The sequence below is a fragment of the Microtus pennsylvanicus genome, chromosome 14 (assembly GCF_037038515.1).
Source record: "Microtus pennsylvanicus isolate mMicPen1 chromosome 14, mMicPen1.hap1, whole genome shotgun sequence".
NCBI classification, from domain to species: domain Eukaryota; kingdom Metazoa; phylum Chordata; class Mammalia; order Rodentia; family Cricetidae; genus Microtus; species Microtus pennsylvanicus.
In genome coordinates this window covers 32726600-32744498 of record NC_134592.1, presented here as the reverse complement: position 1 = coordinate 32744498, position 17899 = coordinate 32726600, and the positions used below count along the sequence as shown (strand labels likewise).

The following is a 17899-nucleotide window of genomic DNA, read 5'->3' as shown; positions in this document are numbered from 1 at the left end:
GAGGAATGGGACAGAGGAGACGGTCACATCTTACTGTTGGGGAAACAGAAGATTGCCTGAAGCTAACCATGATGGTTCTCCTCCCGCTTGCTAGTTTGTTGCTATTTGTTTATTTGTTGGAGGTGGGGTCTTCCTGTGTTGCCCAGACTGGCTTCCAGTTCCTGGATCCTGAACATCCCACTGCCTCTGCTTTATCCCTCTAGCTTCTGACATTCACTTTTCTTTCTGTTTTCTGTGGATCTCTGCTCTGCGGGCTCACATAGTGCTTTACATACAGAAGACCAGACAGTACTGGCGACTTTCCCCCCTTTCCCTGTCACAGGACTGGCTCTAAACACACCCCAACCTGAGCACATAAATGTGAAGTGTGGGCGGCTTCCGGCTACTGTGTGGGAGTCCTTGGCTCTACATCTAACCTACTTCCTCATTGTTTCCTGTTGATCCTAAGTGAGTCATTCTTTCTGATTGGGTCAGCTCAAACTAGGAATTGCCATGTCTGTGGCCTCATAGCACCCCAGATGGACTCCCATGATAACCCTTGCAATGTCCTAGGGCACCCATGCCTTTAGGATAGAGCCCTGGAATGTTCATCATTGCAAGCATGGTTGGGGGAGGGGCGTGGAGCGCCTCAGGCATCCTTCCAGGTAAATAGCTGAAAATAGTTTAGTGAGTGATAGTGGTCCTGAGGGCAACAGTGAAGTCACTTTTTGTCAGACATTAACTGTGCCAGCTGAAGAAACAAGCTCGGCCACTTCCCGGCTCTACCTCTCAGACAAAAGCTAAAACCGGAGACCAACAGGCAGATTCCCCAAGGGTCACAGAGCTGGTGGGGACAGGAACCCGGATTCATATCCACTGACATCCTGGTGGTTTCAGGGGAGGGGCTGAGGGCTTGGCGACAGTGAGGTTCGAGAGGAGCACTAAAGCCCCTTCCCGTGTTTTGTCTCAATAACCGGAAATGGATCTGAGAGTGGATCTTAACCCAGAAGAGAGCATGCTGGGCTGGCTTGAGAAGGGCCAGCTCTTCTGTGTGAATGAGACAGGACAAGATGACAATGCCAGGAGAATGACCTCGAGCCTTAGAACGACTTGACACGTGACGTGCAGGGGAAGGCTACCAGCTCTGTTTCTCTAATAACGAGGCGGTGTGTGGCTAATCAGAATGGGGGTGACTAAGTGCTGCCTAGGGACTGATCACCCCCACTCCCGCTTATCCTCCCATCCCCCTCATCTCCTCACAAAAACTTTAGCCTCCAGGAACAATTAAAATGTAAAATGTGCACGAATCACATTTCGGATTTAAATTTGCACATGCGAAGTGACCAGTAGGCAATGGGGAAACAATAAGACCCCAAGACTATCAGTCACCCATCTACTAATAGCTCCCTTCCTCGAACCGGCTACCTTCCCGGCATTCCAAGCGAAGCTCCGCACGCCTGCGAACATCGATGGAGCTCTCTGATGAGGGCGCCTAGAGGCCGAGCATTAGGTCAGTTCTTTCTCAGAGCACTGACTGACCCTGCTTATTTGTTTCTCCTCTCTCCTTTTTAGTGGAAGGCAGTCAACAGCAGCCACCCTAGGGAACTGTGGCTCCTCCCACTGTGGCTGTGAGTTGAGCCTCCATTTCCCGGGGCCTAATCAAAGTGGCCACATCCAGTCTTGCCTTTAATAAGCCGATTGTGGAGCTAAATCCCTCACGTTCTCAGTCTCACCCTGGATGCTTTTGATTGACAAAACTAATCTCTCCTCCGCCCCCATGTCTGCTGCTGCCCGCATCCTCTTGCAAATCATGTACCCAGCTGCTGACAATTAGATATAAGACTTGGGATTCGGGCGCGGGAGGGTTATGAGGTTATGAATCAATTGTGGGGGCTCCGGGTGAGATAACAAACCAGGAGAGCCCATCTCAGGCACCTCACCACAGCCCTCAGCACCTCCTGGCTGATTTATGGGTTGGTAATAACCTCGCCTGGTCTCCTGCCCCTGTTATTTTTCATAACACACAGGGAAGCTTTAAATTTCAGAGTCCGAGCTGGCCGGGTGGGGCTATGAAGAGAGCGCTTGCCCAGGGCTTCCCCATGGTCCATTGTCTTGGCTGCTGTGCAATCACTGGGTTCTTGAGAATTATGGTTGTCACAGGCTCCTAGAAACCGGCAAGCCGTTTTTAGGACCCGAGAGAGGTGGTCCCGATAGACCTTGCGTATGGCGAGAGGTTTTCAGATCAAGAGTCCAAAATCATAATTCCGTGTCTGAGTTAAATTCCTCCAACATGATCCAAACTAAGTCTGATGACTGGAAGATTTCCTGTGAGGAACTTGACAGTACGGTAGCACTCATTACAGACGAGAAGTAATTTAGCACTGACTGGAAGGTGGAAGACAGGGGACAGGCTTGGGGGTGGACAGTATCCTGAGGCAGAAGGCTGGAGACCTGTCTTCCCCTCTTGACCTTCATTCACCTCTCAGAACTCTCTGATGTGACAGTCAGCCCATAAGTGCTGAAAAGATGGCTTTGAAATGCTAACACTTTGTAAAGTGTTCACCTGTTGAGATTTCTTCTCGTAAGAGCTGGGATGCTCTTAGAGAAACCCATGGCCATAGACCAGAAGCCCGGAAGAGTTCATCAGAAGCAGCAGCATTCCAAAAGTGCTTGCATAAGATCCTGGTGTTGGCTGGTGTCTACACTGATCTCTCCTTTCTTCTTCCTGTTTCCCTCCCTTCTTTCCTCTCTCTCTTCCTATCTCTGCCCATCCCTTCCTCTGTCCTTCCGTCACTTCTTCCCGCTTTCTTTCTCCAGCCCTTGGGCTGAAGTTGTAAAAAGCCCACCAAAGGGGGAAAAAAATGTTCAATTGAACTTGTAATGAGCATGTGCGTGTGGGTGATTATGTAGTATATGATGCATATTTGAATATGACTACTGGTGAATGAACGCTTGTTAAACCCCACCTCCACGCCAGGTGCTCCCTCCGTGCCAGGAACAGAACAGCGTAAGAGAGTCCCTCTCCGTAGGTGCTGATGCTCATCAAAGGCTAGGAGTTAAACTGCGTCTTCCCCCAGAACCTCGGAATGTGATCTCATTAGGAAACACAGCTATTATTAGTATAAGTAGTTAAATCTGGAAATTAGGGTAGTCCTTGAGATAGTGGGGTTTGTGCGTCCTTATAGGAAGTAAACCGTGAGCAGAGTGTGTACCAGGGGAATACCTCATGGATTTGGATGCAGGTATCAGGATGTTGGGTGGGTCCAGTATAGGTGATAAAATATGAGCTAGTGACAATTCTGTCTATCTTTATCATCCCTGTGCCTTCTTGCTCCATCTGCTTGTTAAGTGACTGTTCAATTCGTTATGTCTTTCCTCAGTGAACCGGTGACCAAACCACCACTATTTGACAATGACAATGGCATTGAGCTTTTCCTCACACTGTTCCGTGAGCCTGTGTCCTTCCCACTGCCAGCTAGCTACTCACAATGCCTCGTTTAACATTTCTTCTTCATTTAACCTTCCGCTTCCGGCGTGACAGGCTTTCTTTTGTAAAATGAAGGCACAAAAGGAAGTCCTACAACTGTAAAGATGCCCTACATAGCCTGTCTATTCATCTGATCAACGGAGATGCTAAATCACACCATGAAATTTTATAGCAAGTACTATTGTACAACTCAGACTATAGGAACTATTCAAGAAATATTTATTAAGATTCAAATGAGTAGGTTTTCAAAAGCAGAGTCGGAAGGTGAGCTGACCAAAAAAAATTAGCTTAATAGTTGATAATAGCAACAACCATTAAATGGATTTCTCTGCTTCAGTGAAAAGTCCAATATAGAATATCAATTTCCCACGTATTTTTTCTTACAACTACTGGAGATGCTTGTCACCGCTAATACAGTCAGAATGTGAAGGGGGAAGAAATATGGTATGAGAATGCCTGGTTTGTAGCTCTGAGTCAAAAAAATACTAATATGTGACCTTAAGCTTCTCTGGGACCGATCTTTTAAATGGCTATTATAATGACAGTATTTTTGTCGATATTATACACAATAATAGGACCAAATGCTTGCTCTAGAACAGAACTTGGGAAATGCCACTGCCTGTCACAGCATTGCCACCCACCTGGGAAGTGGTGGAGAGCCAGCCTCCCTGTGACAGGTGCACAGAGACCCTAAGCAGGTACATAACAACACGGTGGATGGACTCCTGGGATGGATGGGTGTAAGGTAAACTCAGTTAGACTTGGCTGTGGCAGAAACCATAGCATCTTTCCTTGGAATCTTAAAACCGTTTCCTCAAGAGAAACGGTGAGGGTTGAAATGATTTTACCAAAGACTTCAGGTGTCAGTACCACAGTATACAATCTACCAGGTTTCTGGAAACTTGCAATCTGCAGATGACCATCAATCTGTGTGGATTCATCTCTGTCCACTTTGCATGGATGGCAACTGATCCAGTACCTGGGGAAGACGGAGGAGGGTAGCTCATACTAAGATCTCCTTAGGTTCTCATGTCTGAGTGGCAGTGTCCTAATCAAATTCCCTAAAACACAATCCACGATTTTGTACGATCCTCCTCTAAACCAGAAACAGAACCCCCTTAGATACTGGGGTTTACTCAAATCTCGTTTGTATTTACCGAGTGTCCACGCAGCATGGGAACTAACCATGAGAGGTCACCGAGTCTTCCTCTACCAAGCACATAAGGAAACATAAAGAGGCGATGTGGCTTTCCGCTCCTGATATAGGACTTCGGTGAACATCCCCAAGGTGTCGATAGAATTCCAGTTGCAGTTCCAGGGACCACAGATGGCCAGAGTGTGTAGCAAGTTCAAGGGTAGTGGTCCAGCATCATGACTGAGCCCCCTCTGCCAACCCTTTGAGACAAAACTGGGACTGGGGATGTAGCTTAGTTGGTAGGATGCTCACCTAGAATCTCTGAAGGCCTGGGTTTGACCCCCGGCATTGCTTCGGCTGGGTGTGAGGGTATCAGGAATCTCAGTCCTCGGGAGGCAGAGGCAGAAGTTAGTCATCCTTGCTACTTAATCACTTCCAGACCAGCCAGGCTACCTAAGAGGAAACATCAGCACAACAGTACCCAGCCCTGAGACACCTGCCTTTGTCACCACTGTTTGCTTCCAAGAAAACAAAAATTCTCAGGACAGGAGAAGCTGCTTGGAGTCCCTCTTACTCTCTCTACTTTGATCTGAGAGGCCAGATTTATTTATTTATTTATGTTTTTTTGAGACAGGGTTTGCTCTGTGTAGCCCTGGCTGCCCTGGAATTCACTCTGAAGACCAGGTTGGCCTTGAACTCACAAAGATCCGCCTGCCTCTGCCTCTTGAGTGCTGGGATTAAAGGTGTGCACCACCACATTGACACACATTGCCTCTCTGTTCTTGAAAATGAAATGTCTTTCTTTGCAAGGCATCTAAAACGTTCTGTGAACTTCAAATAGTTCAGCGATGAAATAATAATTGGATGTTTCTCCTCTGCCCAGGATAACCTAAAGTTATCAACTTAAATTATGTCCAGAACTGTTCTTTTTCATTTCTGTACGTACTTATATATTGCGTAATTAATAAAAATGGGAGTATTTTTCTGCGGTAAAAATATTATTTCACCATATAGACTCTTCTTGATGTGCTTTTTCCACTCAACATACTAGTTGTTCAATAAATATTATTCCATGAATGAGCCATGGTTCATGGACTTTCTTGTTAGAGTAATTTTATATTCATCTCAGATGCCTGCTCACATATAAATATGTTTATATTACATATAAATATAAACATATTTATATGTAAAAGATATAGTAGAAAGGTATACTATAACACTTGAAGCCCAGAATGTAACTGCTGATAAACACATGCTTAAATACAGGTGACAGTACACATGCAGTGGAAGGTACGTGGGTACCCTCTGGTGTGGTCCATGTGTATTCCTGTATTGTGAGTTAATAAATTAGTTTCATAAGCCAGGCGGTGGTGGTGCACGCCTTTAATCCCAGCACTCGGGAGGTAGAAGCAAGCGGATCTCTGTGAGTTCAAGGCCAGCCCGGTCTACAAGAGTTAGTTCCAGGGCAGGAACCAAAAAATAAAAATAAAAACTACGGAGAAACCCTGTCTTGAAAAATTCAAAAAAAAAATTAGTTTCAGTGGACTGGGGAGATGGCTCAGTTGCTAAAGTGTTTGTCACACAAACATAAGGATCTGAGTTCAGATATCCAGGACTCACCTAGAAGCTAGAGTTCACTTAAAAGCTAGGTATGGTTGTGTTCCTATAGTTCCTGCACAGAGAAAACGGACCCAGGTGGATCCCTGTGGGTTACTGGACATCCAGCCAACCAACCAGCAAGTCTAGCTGAATAGAAGAGCCCAGATTCAGTAAGAGACCCTATCTCTGCACACCTTTAATCCCAGCATTCGGGAGGCAGAGGCAGGTAGATCTCTGAGTTCAAGGTCAGCCTGGTGGTCTACAGAGTGTTTCATGGCAATCAGGGCTACACAGAAAAACCCTGTCTCAAAAAGCCACAAAGCCAGACAGACAGATAAACAGACAGAGAGAAGTCCTATCACGAGGTCCCTATCAGGAAGAAGAAGATGCTGGCATTCATCTCTGATATACAAATGCATGTGAAAACACTCGTATGTGAACTCACACAAACACATATGGAACACATACAGAGACAAACACGCATGCAGTTGGCCTCAGAAAGACAGCTTCCAGGCCAGTGTTTTGGGCTCTCGGGAATAGAGGGTAACTGTGCTGCCTGTGTTATGCTGTGGGCTGTTATCAGTCATTAAGTCCCCACAAGGCATCTTGACTAATATAACATCTCAGATTCAACTGTGGAAACAAAAGGCCGCGATTATTTTCTGATAGAGCAGAAAAGACTCTTCTTCAATTTCTTTGTGTACGAGGAAGGAAAGGAGGGTCTCTGGGGTTGGTGGAGCGGGAGGAAAGACAAAAATGAGAAAGAAAATGCTTGCTCCTGCTGCTGTGGGACGGCTCCTGTCTGGCTCCAGCATGTCTAGCTGGGAAACTTTCATAATATTATGACATTATTTGCCTTCCCTGCTTGCTCTGGGGCAGAACTACAGTGGTTCACTTCCTGCCCCAAAACGGAAGTAGGCCACTTGTGGATCTGACCTTAGAAGCTTGTAGGAGTGTCCACCTATCCCTGAGCATCTTCCAAAACGTTTGCTATACACCACAATATGGTACCCACTGTGTGTGAGGGACCCAGGGCAGTGATGGCACAGCAGATAAAGTGTCCCTGCCCAGGATGGCCAGGAATAGCAGCTTAACAGTCCCCACATGGCATGGCCACTGTCATGGTCACTGTACCATAACACAAAACCCAGCTCTATGGTCCCCAAAGTGTTAGGGGGAGAAGGAAAAGGGACTTTTGTGACTTTATCTTCCTTACACGGAAAGTGCTTCACTGTGATTCTTTAGCTAGGTGCATGCACCCAGGGCATGGTGGAGCCATAGAATAATTGAGCCAGGAACTGAGTGCCAAATGGGGCAGAAATCCAGACAATGGTGCAGGGTGGCTGGGGGCGGTGGTGGGTAGGATAGCAAGGAAGGAGTTTCAATGCCAATGAATACTAATTAGTGACATGGATATTAATGATGACAGTAATTAACAGGGGAAAGGAAGGGCTGTCATTGTCCCAGGGTGAGCAATCAATCTTGGCAGGTGATAAATAATGGCTGAGCAAGCTCGGCGGCGGAAAGATAATCCTCAGGCCCCCAGGAGAGCCTGGCGATACTGGAAGCCTTGCAGTTTCCAGGCAACCCACAGAAAAGAACTATTTTTCTTTAAGCGGGGGAAAACAGGTTAGTGTCTCTCCCCCACCCCCAATTTGGGATTACAGTTCTTATTTGATGTCTGCTTTGTTCTGCATTTCCTAGGACAAATGCAGAACTTCTGTAATTTGGGGGGAAATGAGAACGCACTCACGCGCATGCGCACATGCATTGCTGTACAAATGGACTCCCTCTCAAAGGATGTGAATGGGCCAGAGTGTTCTCACATCCAATTCAGCTCACGGATGTGGTCCGGAAGCAACGGCAGGAGCCTTCTGAGTCTTGCTTAAAGGCTGAAGAGTGAGGAAATGGCATTGTCAATGAGGGTTGGCCCGTGGGCCAAGACCCGGAGGAGGAGGGTAGGCCTCTGGCGGTTACGCTGCACTGTCTCAACTCCTCCATAGAGCCACACAGAGACCAAATGCCCAGGCTTTCCAGACAGCAGAGGTCTTACTTCCAGTCAGGGGTCAAGTGTCTAAAAATTTTGACTCCCAAGAAAATGGTACCTCAGTAAATTCCTTTGCTGGATCCAGGGACAAGATTAGCAGACACGCGCGCGCGCACACACACACACACACACAGAGAGAGAGAGAGAGAGAGACAGAGACAGAGACAGAGACAGAGACAGAGAGACAGAGAGAGACAGAGAGCAAGGCTTCAGACCCATTCTTGACTCAGATCTGGAAAAGTTGCTCCTTTCCAGCCTATTTTCCATCAAACATTCCACAAGAGACGATGAAGCCATGTTTAGAGGTCTGTACACCAACTTGGGGCTTGACCAGATGTTTTGACTCTTGCAGATAATTGGGCTCTTGTTCTTCCGTTACATAACTTGAGGCTTGGGTCCTGAAACCCTGACTAGGGAGGCAAAGGAATGAAAAGGGGACAGACACACGGACACAAGTGCAGAAAAGCTGGGCCAGGTGGGGTGTGCACTCTGAAGGGGCCACACTGTCTACCCTGGCAACCCACACCCTCCGTGTGTTTGTTGTGTATAGCACAGGCAGTAGGGATGGCTAAGCTTGGTAGGAAGGAGGTCTCTATGGGGTGATGTCTCAAGCTATAGCACCTAGGAGGAAGAAAGTTGCTAGCTCCTGTACACACTGATCAATTGCTTGCACTTGAACTACCCCTCCCCCAACCAAGGAAGGTTTTGCTATGCTTCTGAACCCCACCAGGTAGGAGGCTTTGCCAGATTCGCAGGGTTGCGACACTAGGGTCCTTGAGATACCTATGCCCATGTCAACAATACATATTCACTCAGGCCCTCCTCACTTCACTCTCTGGGGATTCCTCCACTCCCTACACATTCCCATGTGAGCTATGCTGCTCTTGGAACCTGGGTTCTAGTTGCTCTTTGTTATTGTTGTTTTTCGAGACAGGGGTTTCTCTGTAGCTTTGGAGCCTGTTCTGGAACTAGCTGTTGTACACTAGGCTGGCCTTAAACTCACAGAGATCAGCCTGCTTCTGCCTCCCGAGTGCTGGGATTAAAGGCATGCGCCACTACTGCCCAGCCATCTTTTTAAAGACAGACAGTAAAAGGGAGTTTGTTCAGAAGGCTTTGGCCAATGGTGAGGCACTCCAGGCTAAGCTATGGAATGGCTCCAGGTATGTCACACTGGGAATGGTGACACTGGTGGCTTATGGAAGGACTGCCCAAAGTCTGAAGGGATGGGGTCAGGGAGATGAGATCTGGGTTCAGGTTCACTTTTCTGTCATCAGGAGATAAAACTAAAACCAGCAGGAAGAAGTAAGGGTTGGTCAAATTTCTGTTCAAGTGTGAATTACCTGAAACATTCTGGCTAGAAGAAACTGGGTTTATTCTGCACACAGGTAAGACCTCTCATGAGGGATCTAAATAGTCATTAAATTTTCATGGTGGTATTCATGGGCCCTTCCATATTGTGTCTCTGCTCCACTCAGTTTCCCAGGTAAATAAGGGAAGGAAGGGTCTGTGGATAAGAAGGAGGCTTTCACAGGCCGGTGCAGGTCATTCTACCCACATATGGTTAGCACAAAGTCTACAGCCAACTTTGGGAAAGCCTGGAAATTTAAGGCGAGCTGAGGCCAAAGGAAAAAGAAGGAACTGTCAGCGATGACCCAGACATAGTCTACAGCCTCAGAGGTCTGTTGGTTCAGAATGGACTCATGCCAGAAAAGAACAAGTTTCTTTTTTTTCTTTTTTTAAAAATTTATTTATTAAGCAGCTGCACAGGTGGCTCAGAGGCTAAGAGTGCCGACCGCTGTTCCTGAGGTCCCGGGTTCGAGCACAGCTTGCTCTATGTAAATTATTGGAAAAAAATTATTTATTATATATACAGTGTTCTGTCTGCATATATGCCCACATGCCAGAAGAGGGCACCAGATCTCATTACAGATGGTTGTGAGCCATATGCGGTTCCTGGGAATTGAACTCAGGACCTATGGAAGAGCAGCCAGTGCTCTCAACCTCTGAGCCATCTCTCCAGCCCAAGAACAAGTTTCTAAGAACCTCTGAGGTCACCTGAGTTGATTAGCACTGTCAGGAAGGGCATGGTGCTGGAAAAGAAATATTCTGGGAACGGGCAGGCTAAGGCTGCCCTGGCCTGCCTTGGGGAAGCCATTGAAATCTGTGTCCTCAGGAAGTTCCTGGCAGATGCTCCCGGAAATTCCATTGTAACTGAAGCGTCAGAAGTGGGTTTGGTTTTTGGTTTGTTTATTTGGTTGGTTGGTTTTTTTGTTTTGGTTTTGATGGTGGCATTGTTTTTTGTTTTGTTTTTATTCTCATGAGAGAATTGAGCTATAGGCTAGGAGTGCGGCTTGACTGGTACAGGGCTTGCCTAGTATGCATGGAGTCGCGCGTTTGATCCCCTGCACTAAATAACCAGGCGTGGCGGTACAGGACTGGGCCCTCAGCATCCTCGGCTATGTGGAAAATTCGAGGCCAGACTGGGATGCACAAAAGACTGTCTCCATTAAAGAACGAGGCAACTACTAAATCCTAACTGTGGCCATGTCCTGGTGGATGGGAAGGGCTGGTTAGCATGGGGAATGGCTGTATTACCTAGCTCCCAAGCTGTGTGCTGCTGGACTTAGGACTCCGGTAAAGATGCTTCTCCTGCTACCCATGAGATCTTCGACTGAAATGGCTTTGTCATTGCAGGTACGGACGTTGTGCAGTGGCTTATGAAGAACCTTTCCATTGAGGACCCAGGTACTTGACCCCTGACTTTGCCTTTGCCTCCTCTGGTCTTGGCACGCATGCCATAGGCCACTTCCCCAGCGGGCCTATACAGTCTTGAAAAGAAGGCTTATCGCCGTGGATTCCAGGATGCGGGATCATTGTATTTGCAGATAGGAGTCATTTATTTTCTCCACTGAATGTCTATCATCACGTGGAAATCACCCTTTGAGGAAATGAGCCGCTATTGAGAACGCCAAAGAGCTCAGCACAATAGCATGCGAAACGAGATGAATTCTCGTTAGCCGCAGCAATTAAAGATAAGTTGTAGCCCTGTCACAGAACAGCCTTCTAGAAGCAGCTCTTAAAATTAGATTGCCTGATCCACAATTAAGATGTTTAATTATTTGCTAAAACGCCTTCTGTTTCCTGCTTCTGCAAGAAGTGAAGAAGTGATTTTCCCCCCTACTCTAATTGTGTATTTCAATTAGGCAAAGTCTACCAGAAAAAAAAAAAACCAGCAAAACCTTGACCAACGAAGGCAGTTTCCACAGCTGTCCCTCCACCAGGAAATAAGCAGGACAATGTGTTTTCGCCATCTCATTGGGAAACGGGGGAGGGCACTCCTGAAAAAAAAAACGAAACTTCTAGACAGCTTAAGTCGATTTTTATCAGTGTGCTGTGAGTTTATCATTGGGTTGTTTATTTTTCACCCTTAGCATGTAGCACACATTCATCTGTCTGGCTTAACTGGTGTTATTAATACTCAAGGATCATAGTTATAAATATCCGTAACAGATCTGCTGTGGGGTTCACATTAGTGCTGAGCCATCCCAGGGCCTTGTTCCTACTGGGCAAGCTTTCTACCACTGAGCTGCATAAACCCAGCCCTCTGCTCTGATGTTCCTAATGGTCACCCTTAGGGGATAAAGATACCACAAGTTAAGTGGCCCCTGACCACATGCTTTTTGAGAATTTGTATCAAGTGTACCTACTAGATGCTGGGTTTATGATTGTAATTATTTGCTAGAATCAGTAAGCCAGCTCAGGCTTGCATTTTAACCTGGCATTGCCAATCTGCAGCTGAGTGTACGGCAATACAGTTTCAGATAATTCAGTTCAGTGACGTTGTTGGAAACAGGAGCCCCTGCAGAGCAGGTGATTTTGGGAAGTGACCCTGGCCCTTTTCATGTCCTGGATCAGTGGCCACTCTGCCAGCTAACAAAACTTCTTAATTTGAGTGAAGTTCTTAGTTCACAAGAAAAAGCGTCTATGCTTCTTTTTTTCTTGTGAGCTAAGAATTTCCCTTGAAGGCCAGGGCTCCAAGTCTTGGTGTTTCCATTAGAAAACCTGGACTTCTGATTGCCTGTGTGACCAGCCGTTGGGTGACATTCATCTGAAGTCACTGCTTCCTTTTGGCCATGCTAACTTAAAGTCATTTCTCATGGTAGAATTAGCTAAGAGCGCTTCCTAGCCGTTCTAAAGTACCCATCGAATTCATTATTCTCATTATTACTAATGTTCTGAGAACTATAACCCAGCTAATGTAAATGAGACTCCTGTGGCGTGAAAAACTCCTGTGACAGGTCCAGACTAGTGGAGGTCACATCTATGAAGGTCTCCCCTTCTCTGATACCTTGAGGGGGACATCAAGATGTTGGGATGGGTTTGGGCTTCTGAGAATTAGCCTGGAAAGAGAAGCTAAAACAATTTGCCAGAAGACAGAGCCATGAACCCCAGCCTGGGAAGCCAGCAAGTTCAATGGAAGTCCAGTGTCGGTCCCCCTGTCTTTTCTCTGTTCGATCTTGGCAAAGTAAAAGCTTTTCTAAGGAAGAGTTTAGCTCCAGCGTCAGCAGTGCAGTGTTGCCTGCTTTCGGGATCTTCCTCTTCCATCTTGCATGGGAAAGGGCAAATGATCAAGCTTTCCTTCTCGCTGGACCTGGCATCCTTTCTGTTGTTTGTGTTAGGGTTTTAGTTGGCCGGTTGGGTGGTTGGTTGGTTGGTTGCCTAGTTGGTTTCCCTATGTAGCCCAAACTGGCCTTGATTGCTCAGTTCACCGGCCTTAGCCTCCTGGGTGCTGGGCTTGTAAACCAGTGCCATCACACCTGGCTCCTGGTTCTTAAAGAATACAGTTAGACTTCCGTGTATTAGAGCTTTATCCTCGAAGTCAACTAACATTGGATTGAAAATATTTGATACAAAAATATGTCTGTGCTCAACATATAGAGGTTTGTTATTCCCTAAGCATGGCTGTATAACAGCCATTTGCATAGCGTTCAGACTGTGTGAGGCATCAAAGTAACCTAGCTTGAAGCTTGCAGGAGGGTGTGTGCAGGTTATACACGAAGCCATTTGATATCAAGACTTGAGCACCCAAATATTTTGATCTTCATGGGGACCCTGAAACAAATTCTACGTGGATATATAGGGACAGATCTATAGAACTGTAAACGCAAACCGGTCATCAGAAAACAGGTAAAATAAAACATCATCTATTTCGAGTCCACCCACTTTGGGTATTACTTCCAAGGGGACTTGGTGATTCTTAAGAAGCAAAGCACTTAGGTTGTAATCAATGTTGTGAAGCTCGCAGGTACAGATAAGACAAATGACTTTAAAAGGCACTGTTTATAAAACTGGACATGGGAGAGTCTAGGACCCACCCTCCCCTTCCTGTATGGGCTTCTCTCAGGAGAAGGTAAAATCTTAACTACTAATGGAAGCCTGTGTATGGCTGGGGCTGAGAGAAGGAGGCAGCATGTTGATTCTGGCAGAAATATTCATGTTTCTGTGGCACCGCCCACTCCGTCATCCTCGCTCTAATCTCCTGGGACAGGGGGGTCTTGCCCTAGTCCATCACAGGAGATGCACTCTTCTCATGGGAGGAACAGCTGTGTCATAAGGAGATTCTAAAGCCTCTGGACCACGAAACAGTACCCTTAGTGCCGAGGATCAGAGACATGAGAACTATGTAGGTTCTCAGGGCTGCCATCTCTGCCTGAGTCCCTGCTAAGGACTGTGTGACATGCCTTGCTGCTTTAGGTCCTGCTTGGTCTATGCCATGCTGTGGCTCTGACTTTATTTGGGAAGACTGCGGGGAATGGGTGGTTAGGTGTTGTTAAGTTCTCAGAGGAGGCCAGACGCGCAATGGTTCTTCTCATAGGTCAGCATCCTCCCGTTGCTACCATCATCAGCAGGGGAAGAGATCCTCAGCACCGTCATCTAGAGGGATGGCACATGACCTCAGATCACGTTCTGCTCTCCCAGTGCTTATTTTAGCTGAATGACCTGCTTCCTCCTCTTCTCTCCTTCCAGTTGAAGCAATACACCTGGGAAGCCTTATTGCTGCCCAGGGCTACATCTTCCCAATCTCAGACCACGTTCTCACCATGAAAGACGATGGCACCTTTTACCGTTTCCAGGTAGGCCTGCTGGCTCCTCCTGAAGAACCCTTCTGCTCATCACCATGTGACCTCACTCTAGAACCATCTAGAACAACTAGGCATATTTAAAAGAGCAAATGTCCCCCTAAAGTACTGGGAAAACTAAGAGATGTGTTAACTTAGCCAGTGGGTGGCCCACTTAAAGAACAGTAAAAGGCCCTCACTGGAAGCCTATGGATTTGGGGACACTGTCTAAGCCCCTTGGGGGTATTGTCAAAAAATGCCCTGCATATCTTATACACATATTTTCACAGTTCTGGGGGATGGGAAGTGTCTGGTGGGGGAGTACTCTCTTTTTCATAGATGGAACTTTCTAGTTGTTCCTCATGTGGTGGACGTGATGAGGTGTCTCCCTCAAGCCTATTAAAAATAAGGACATTAATTTCACTTATGAGGCCTTCATCTCCATGTCCCCATCACCTTCCAAAGACCCCAACTCTCATCTTTAACAAAAAGGCTTATTTTTATTTCATATGTATTTATATTTTGTCTGGATATATGTATACGTACCATGTACATATCTAGGGCCAACAGAGGACATAGTGGGTATCAGATGGCCTCGAACTAGAGTTACAGATGGTTCTGAGTCACCATGCAGGTGCTGGGAATTGAACCCAGCTCTTTTGTAAGAACAGTAAATGTTCTTAACCCCTAAGTCACCTCTCCAATCCCAAGACTCCATCTCTCCAGAGCACCTCCTAGAAGACTGGAGTTTAGATGAGAACAGATATTTTCCATAATTTCTTCTGGAACACTGTCTTAGCCCCTTGATATGGGGGTGCTCAGAGAATGAACATGGCTCTTAGTGATTCTAGAAAGCTGAGTCCGAATGAGCCTAAAAGTACCATACTTGATTCGTATCATGTTGGAGTGTGTTCTCACGCCCTCACTTACTCTCCTCATCCACTGTCGGCCCTTCTCCCAGACCCTGCCTTAGAGGGAGCAGCGACAGAGTCAGGGCTGTGTCAAAGCCCAAGCCAAAGGCTTGGGGAACATAGTTCTGCCGAGGTGTTAAAGAAGAAACTGCACCATCCTGTGCCAGGGGTGTCCTCCCACAGCTTACATTTCTCAGTTTTACAACTGCGTGCCTCTGGTCCTGATGCCGTGTGCTCTGTTGCAGGCTCCTTACTTCTGGCCTTCCAACTGCTGGGAACCTGAAAACACTGACTACGGTGAGAAGAGATGATGTGCCCACACTTCCTGTCACTCCCGGGAGTACCTATGTACTTCCTGTCACTCCCAGGAGAACCAAAGACAAATGCTCGGCACCTGGTGACCATGGTGCCAGGGAAAGGGGCTCTTGACCCTGCTAATTCCTTGTTGCCTGTATCAGGTTCCCTGTTGTACACAGTGAACAAAGACACAGCGCACTGAGCGGTACAGTCCTCCCAAGAGCAGGGACAAAGGGAACAGGTTTTATGGGAACACTGTGTGAGGGGGCTTTTATTGCGCCTTCTAAGGACATAACGTCAGGGAGGGCAGCATCAAGGAGCTGCCTTCCCCTGGCCTTTTCTATTTTTACATACTTGTAAAAGTTTACTAAGAACTCATTGGTGATTTTGATAGTTGGAAGTTAAGGGGGGACAGAGAGGGATGGACAGTTGTCATCTTGGACTAGGGAAGTAGTTAAGGTGAAAGTTTACTCCTCTGCAGACAGAGCACAGATAGACCTGTGCCACACTCTCAAAGAGACTACCTAATATTCTCCATGAGCCAGTTCTCTGAAGAAATTATATGGTCCCCAACTTAAGGTAAAGAACTTGAGACCCAGAAAGTCCATATCCTCATAGGATCACATTAGTCTGAATTCCCAGTTGATAGTAAGAAGGCCAGGACTGGTCTGTCCTGGGTGTTCACGGCACCCCCAGCGTGGGATCTGTGGCATAGGGCATATGTGGTGTTCAGTACGTCTTTACTTCCAGAACCTTTGGGGGTTTTGCTACTGCTTAAGATCTTTTTATTTGTTTCATTTGGGTTGAGGTGGGTTTTCTTGCAGCACTGGAATCGAGCCCAGTCTTAAGTGTGCTAAGCTACACGTCAGTCTGCTTCTGGTTCCTTTCACAGTTTGTCACACAACATTCTAAAGTTATTTACTTTTATTTATATGTATGTGCCATCTTGTCTGTCTGAATATATGTATATGTGTGTATATATATACAAACACACACACACACCTCACAAGTGTGCGGTACAGCCAGAGGCCAGAAGGGGGCATCAGATCCCCTGAAGCTGGAGTTAACAGTTTGCTAGGAGCCACTGGATATGGGTGCTGAGAGCCCATCTGTGGGCTTCAGGGAGAAGAAAGTGCTCTTAACTCTTGAGCCACCTCTCCAGTTCCTGGTTCTGTTTCTTTGTTGAAGGTGACCAATAGACACTCCCTGGAAACAGAGTCTAAACTCAGAGCTGAGTGACTCCAGCCCATCCCCTTTCCCTCTCCTGTGTGTGCCCTGTCTGGAGTCCATGCCAACAGCACCACTCCTCCGCCGGCATCCTTGCAGACACTGGTGCAATTTAGGACTAAGGCACTTGGGGAGCCCAAGAACTTCCCCTGGATCTTTACAGAACCAAGAGGGACAGGAAGGCAGCTGCAAGGACTGGCTGGTGGGGACCCCTGTCTGGGAGGGCTGGCTGCAGGGCCAGCTGCTGTCCTAAAAGACTGCTAAGGGTGGCCGGTCTCCTCATTTGCATAACTACAGTTCATTTCCACCCACCCTGTGCTCTTCAGGCGGGGGTGGGGGGATGGGAGGTGGGAGGGATGGGGGTGTAACCAGACCAGACACCTAGATCAAAATAAGAGTAAAATATATTCAGCTACCTTACACTGAGTGCAGCAGGACAGAATTTTCTCCCTTTCAGAATTTTCTCTACAGCGTTCCATTTCCGAATATTAGTGGGCTGCGGCAGGAGAGACAGAAGCAATGGGTGACATCAGGATCACCTTTATACATAATTGTTTTGCATCCCTGTGCGTCCGTCTATGGCAAAGTCTCAGGTTGGAAAATCAGGGTGTGGAATATAAAAAGGAAGGAACCCCTGAGATAGTTTAGTCACAAAGTCAGCTTCCCAGGAGAACCCGCAGAATCAACTGTCCCTCTGCCTGTGTGATCTTGCCAAGTTCCCTCACCCCTCGCTGCCTTAGAACCTCATACTAAAGTCAGAGCAACACCACTGCTTGCTTCCCGGTTCTGCTTTGCTGGGATTCAGTGAATGAGATAAAAGGTTTGCTGTGTGGCAGAGTAAGGAGTCACCCCTGCCCTGGGGGATGTTGTCCCTGGGAAGGTGGTGGCTGATGCTGGTATTGCTACAATGATGCAGAATTGTTGCTAGGTGATTGTCCTCTCCCCAGAAGGAGGTGAGACTGAAACTGAGAATTCAGGAAAAAAATGAAGTAGGTTGACCAAGGACCAGAACTTTTATTCATTCAACAAGCATTGGCTAATAGTAAACTCTGCTTTAGTTCTGTCACTGATCTGACAAGCACAATCTCGCTGGCCCAT

The 17899-nt window shown here is 47.0% G+C and overlaps 1 protein-coding gene across 7 annotated transcripts in view; it reads left to right on the top strand.

The window, feature by feature from the left end:
• Rgs6 (regulator of G protein signaling 6) overlaps nucleotides 1–17899 on the top strand; it is a 531193-nt gene that overhangs the window by 414668 nt on the left and 98626 nt on the right. For all 7 annotated transcript variants that reach the window (XM_075947415.1, XM_075947418.1, XM_075947412.1 and 4 more), the window contains exons 4-6: nucleotides 10942–10992; nucleotides 14275–14381; nucleotides 15523–15574. In XM_075947415.1, coding sequence (XP_075803530.1) covers nucleotides 10942–10992; nucleotides 14275–14381; nucleotides 15523–15574 — 210 coding nt within the window. The remainder of the gene's footprint in view (nucleotides 1–10941; nucleotides 10993–14274; nucleotides 14382–15522; nucleotides 15575–17899) is intronic.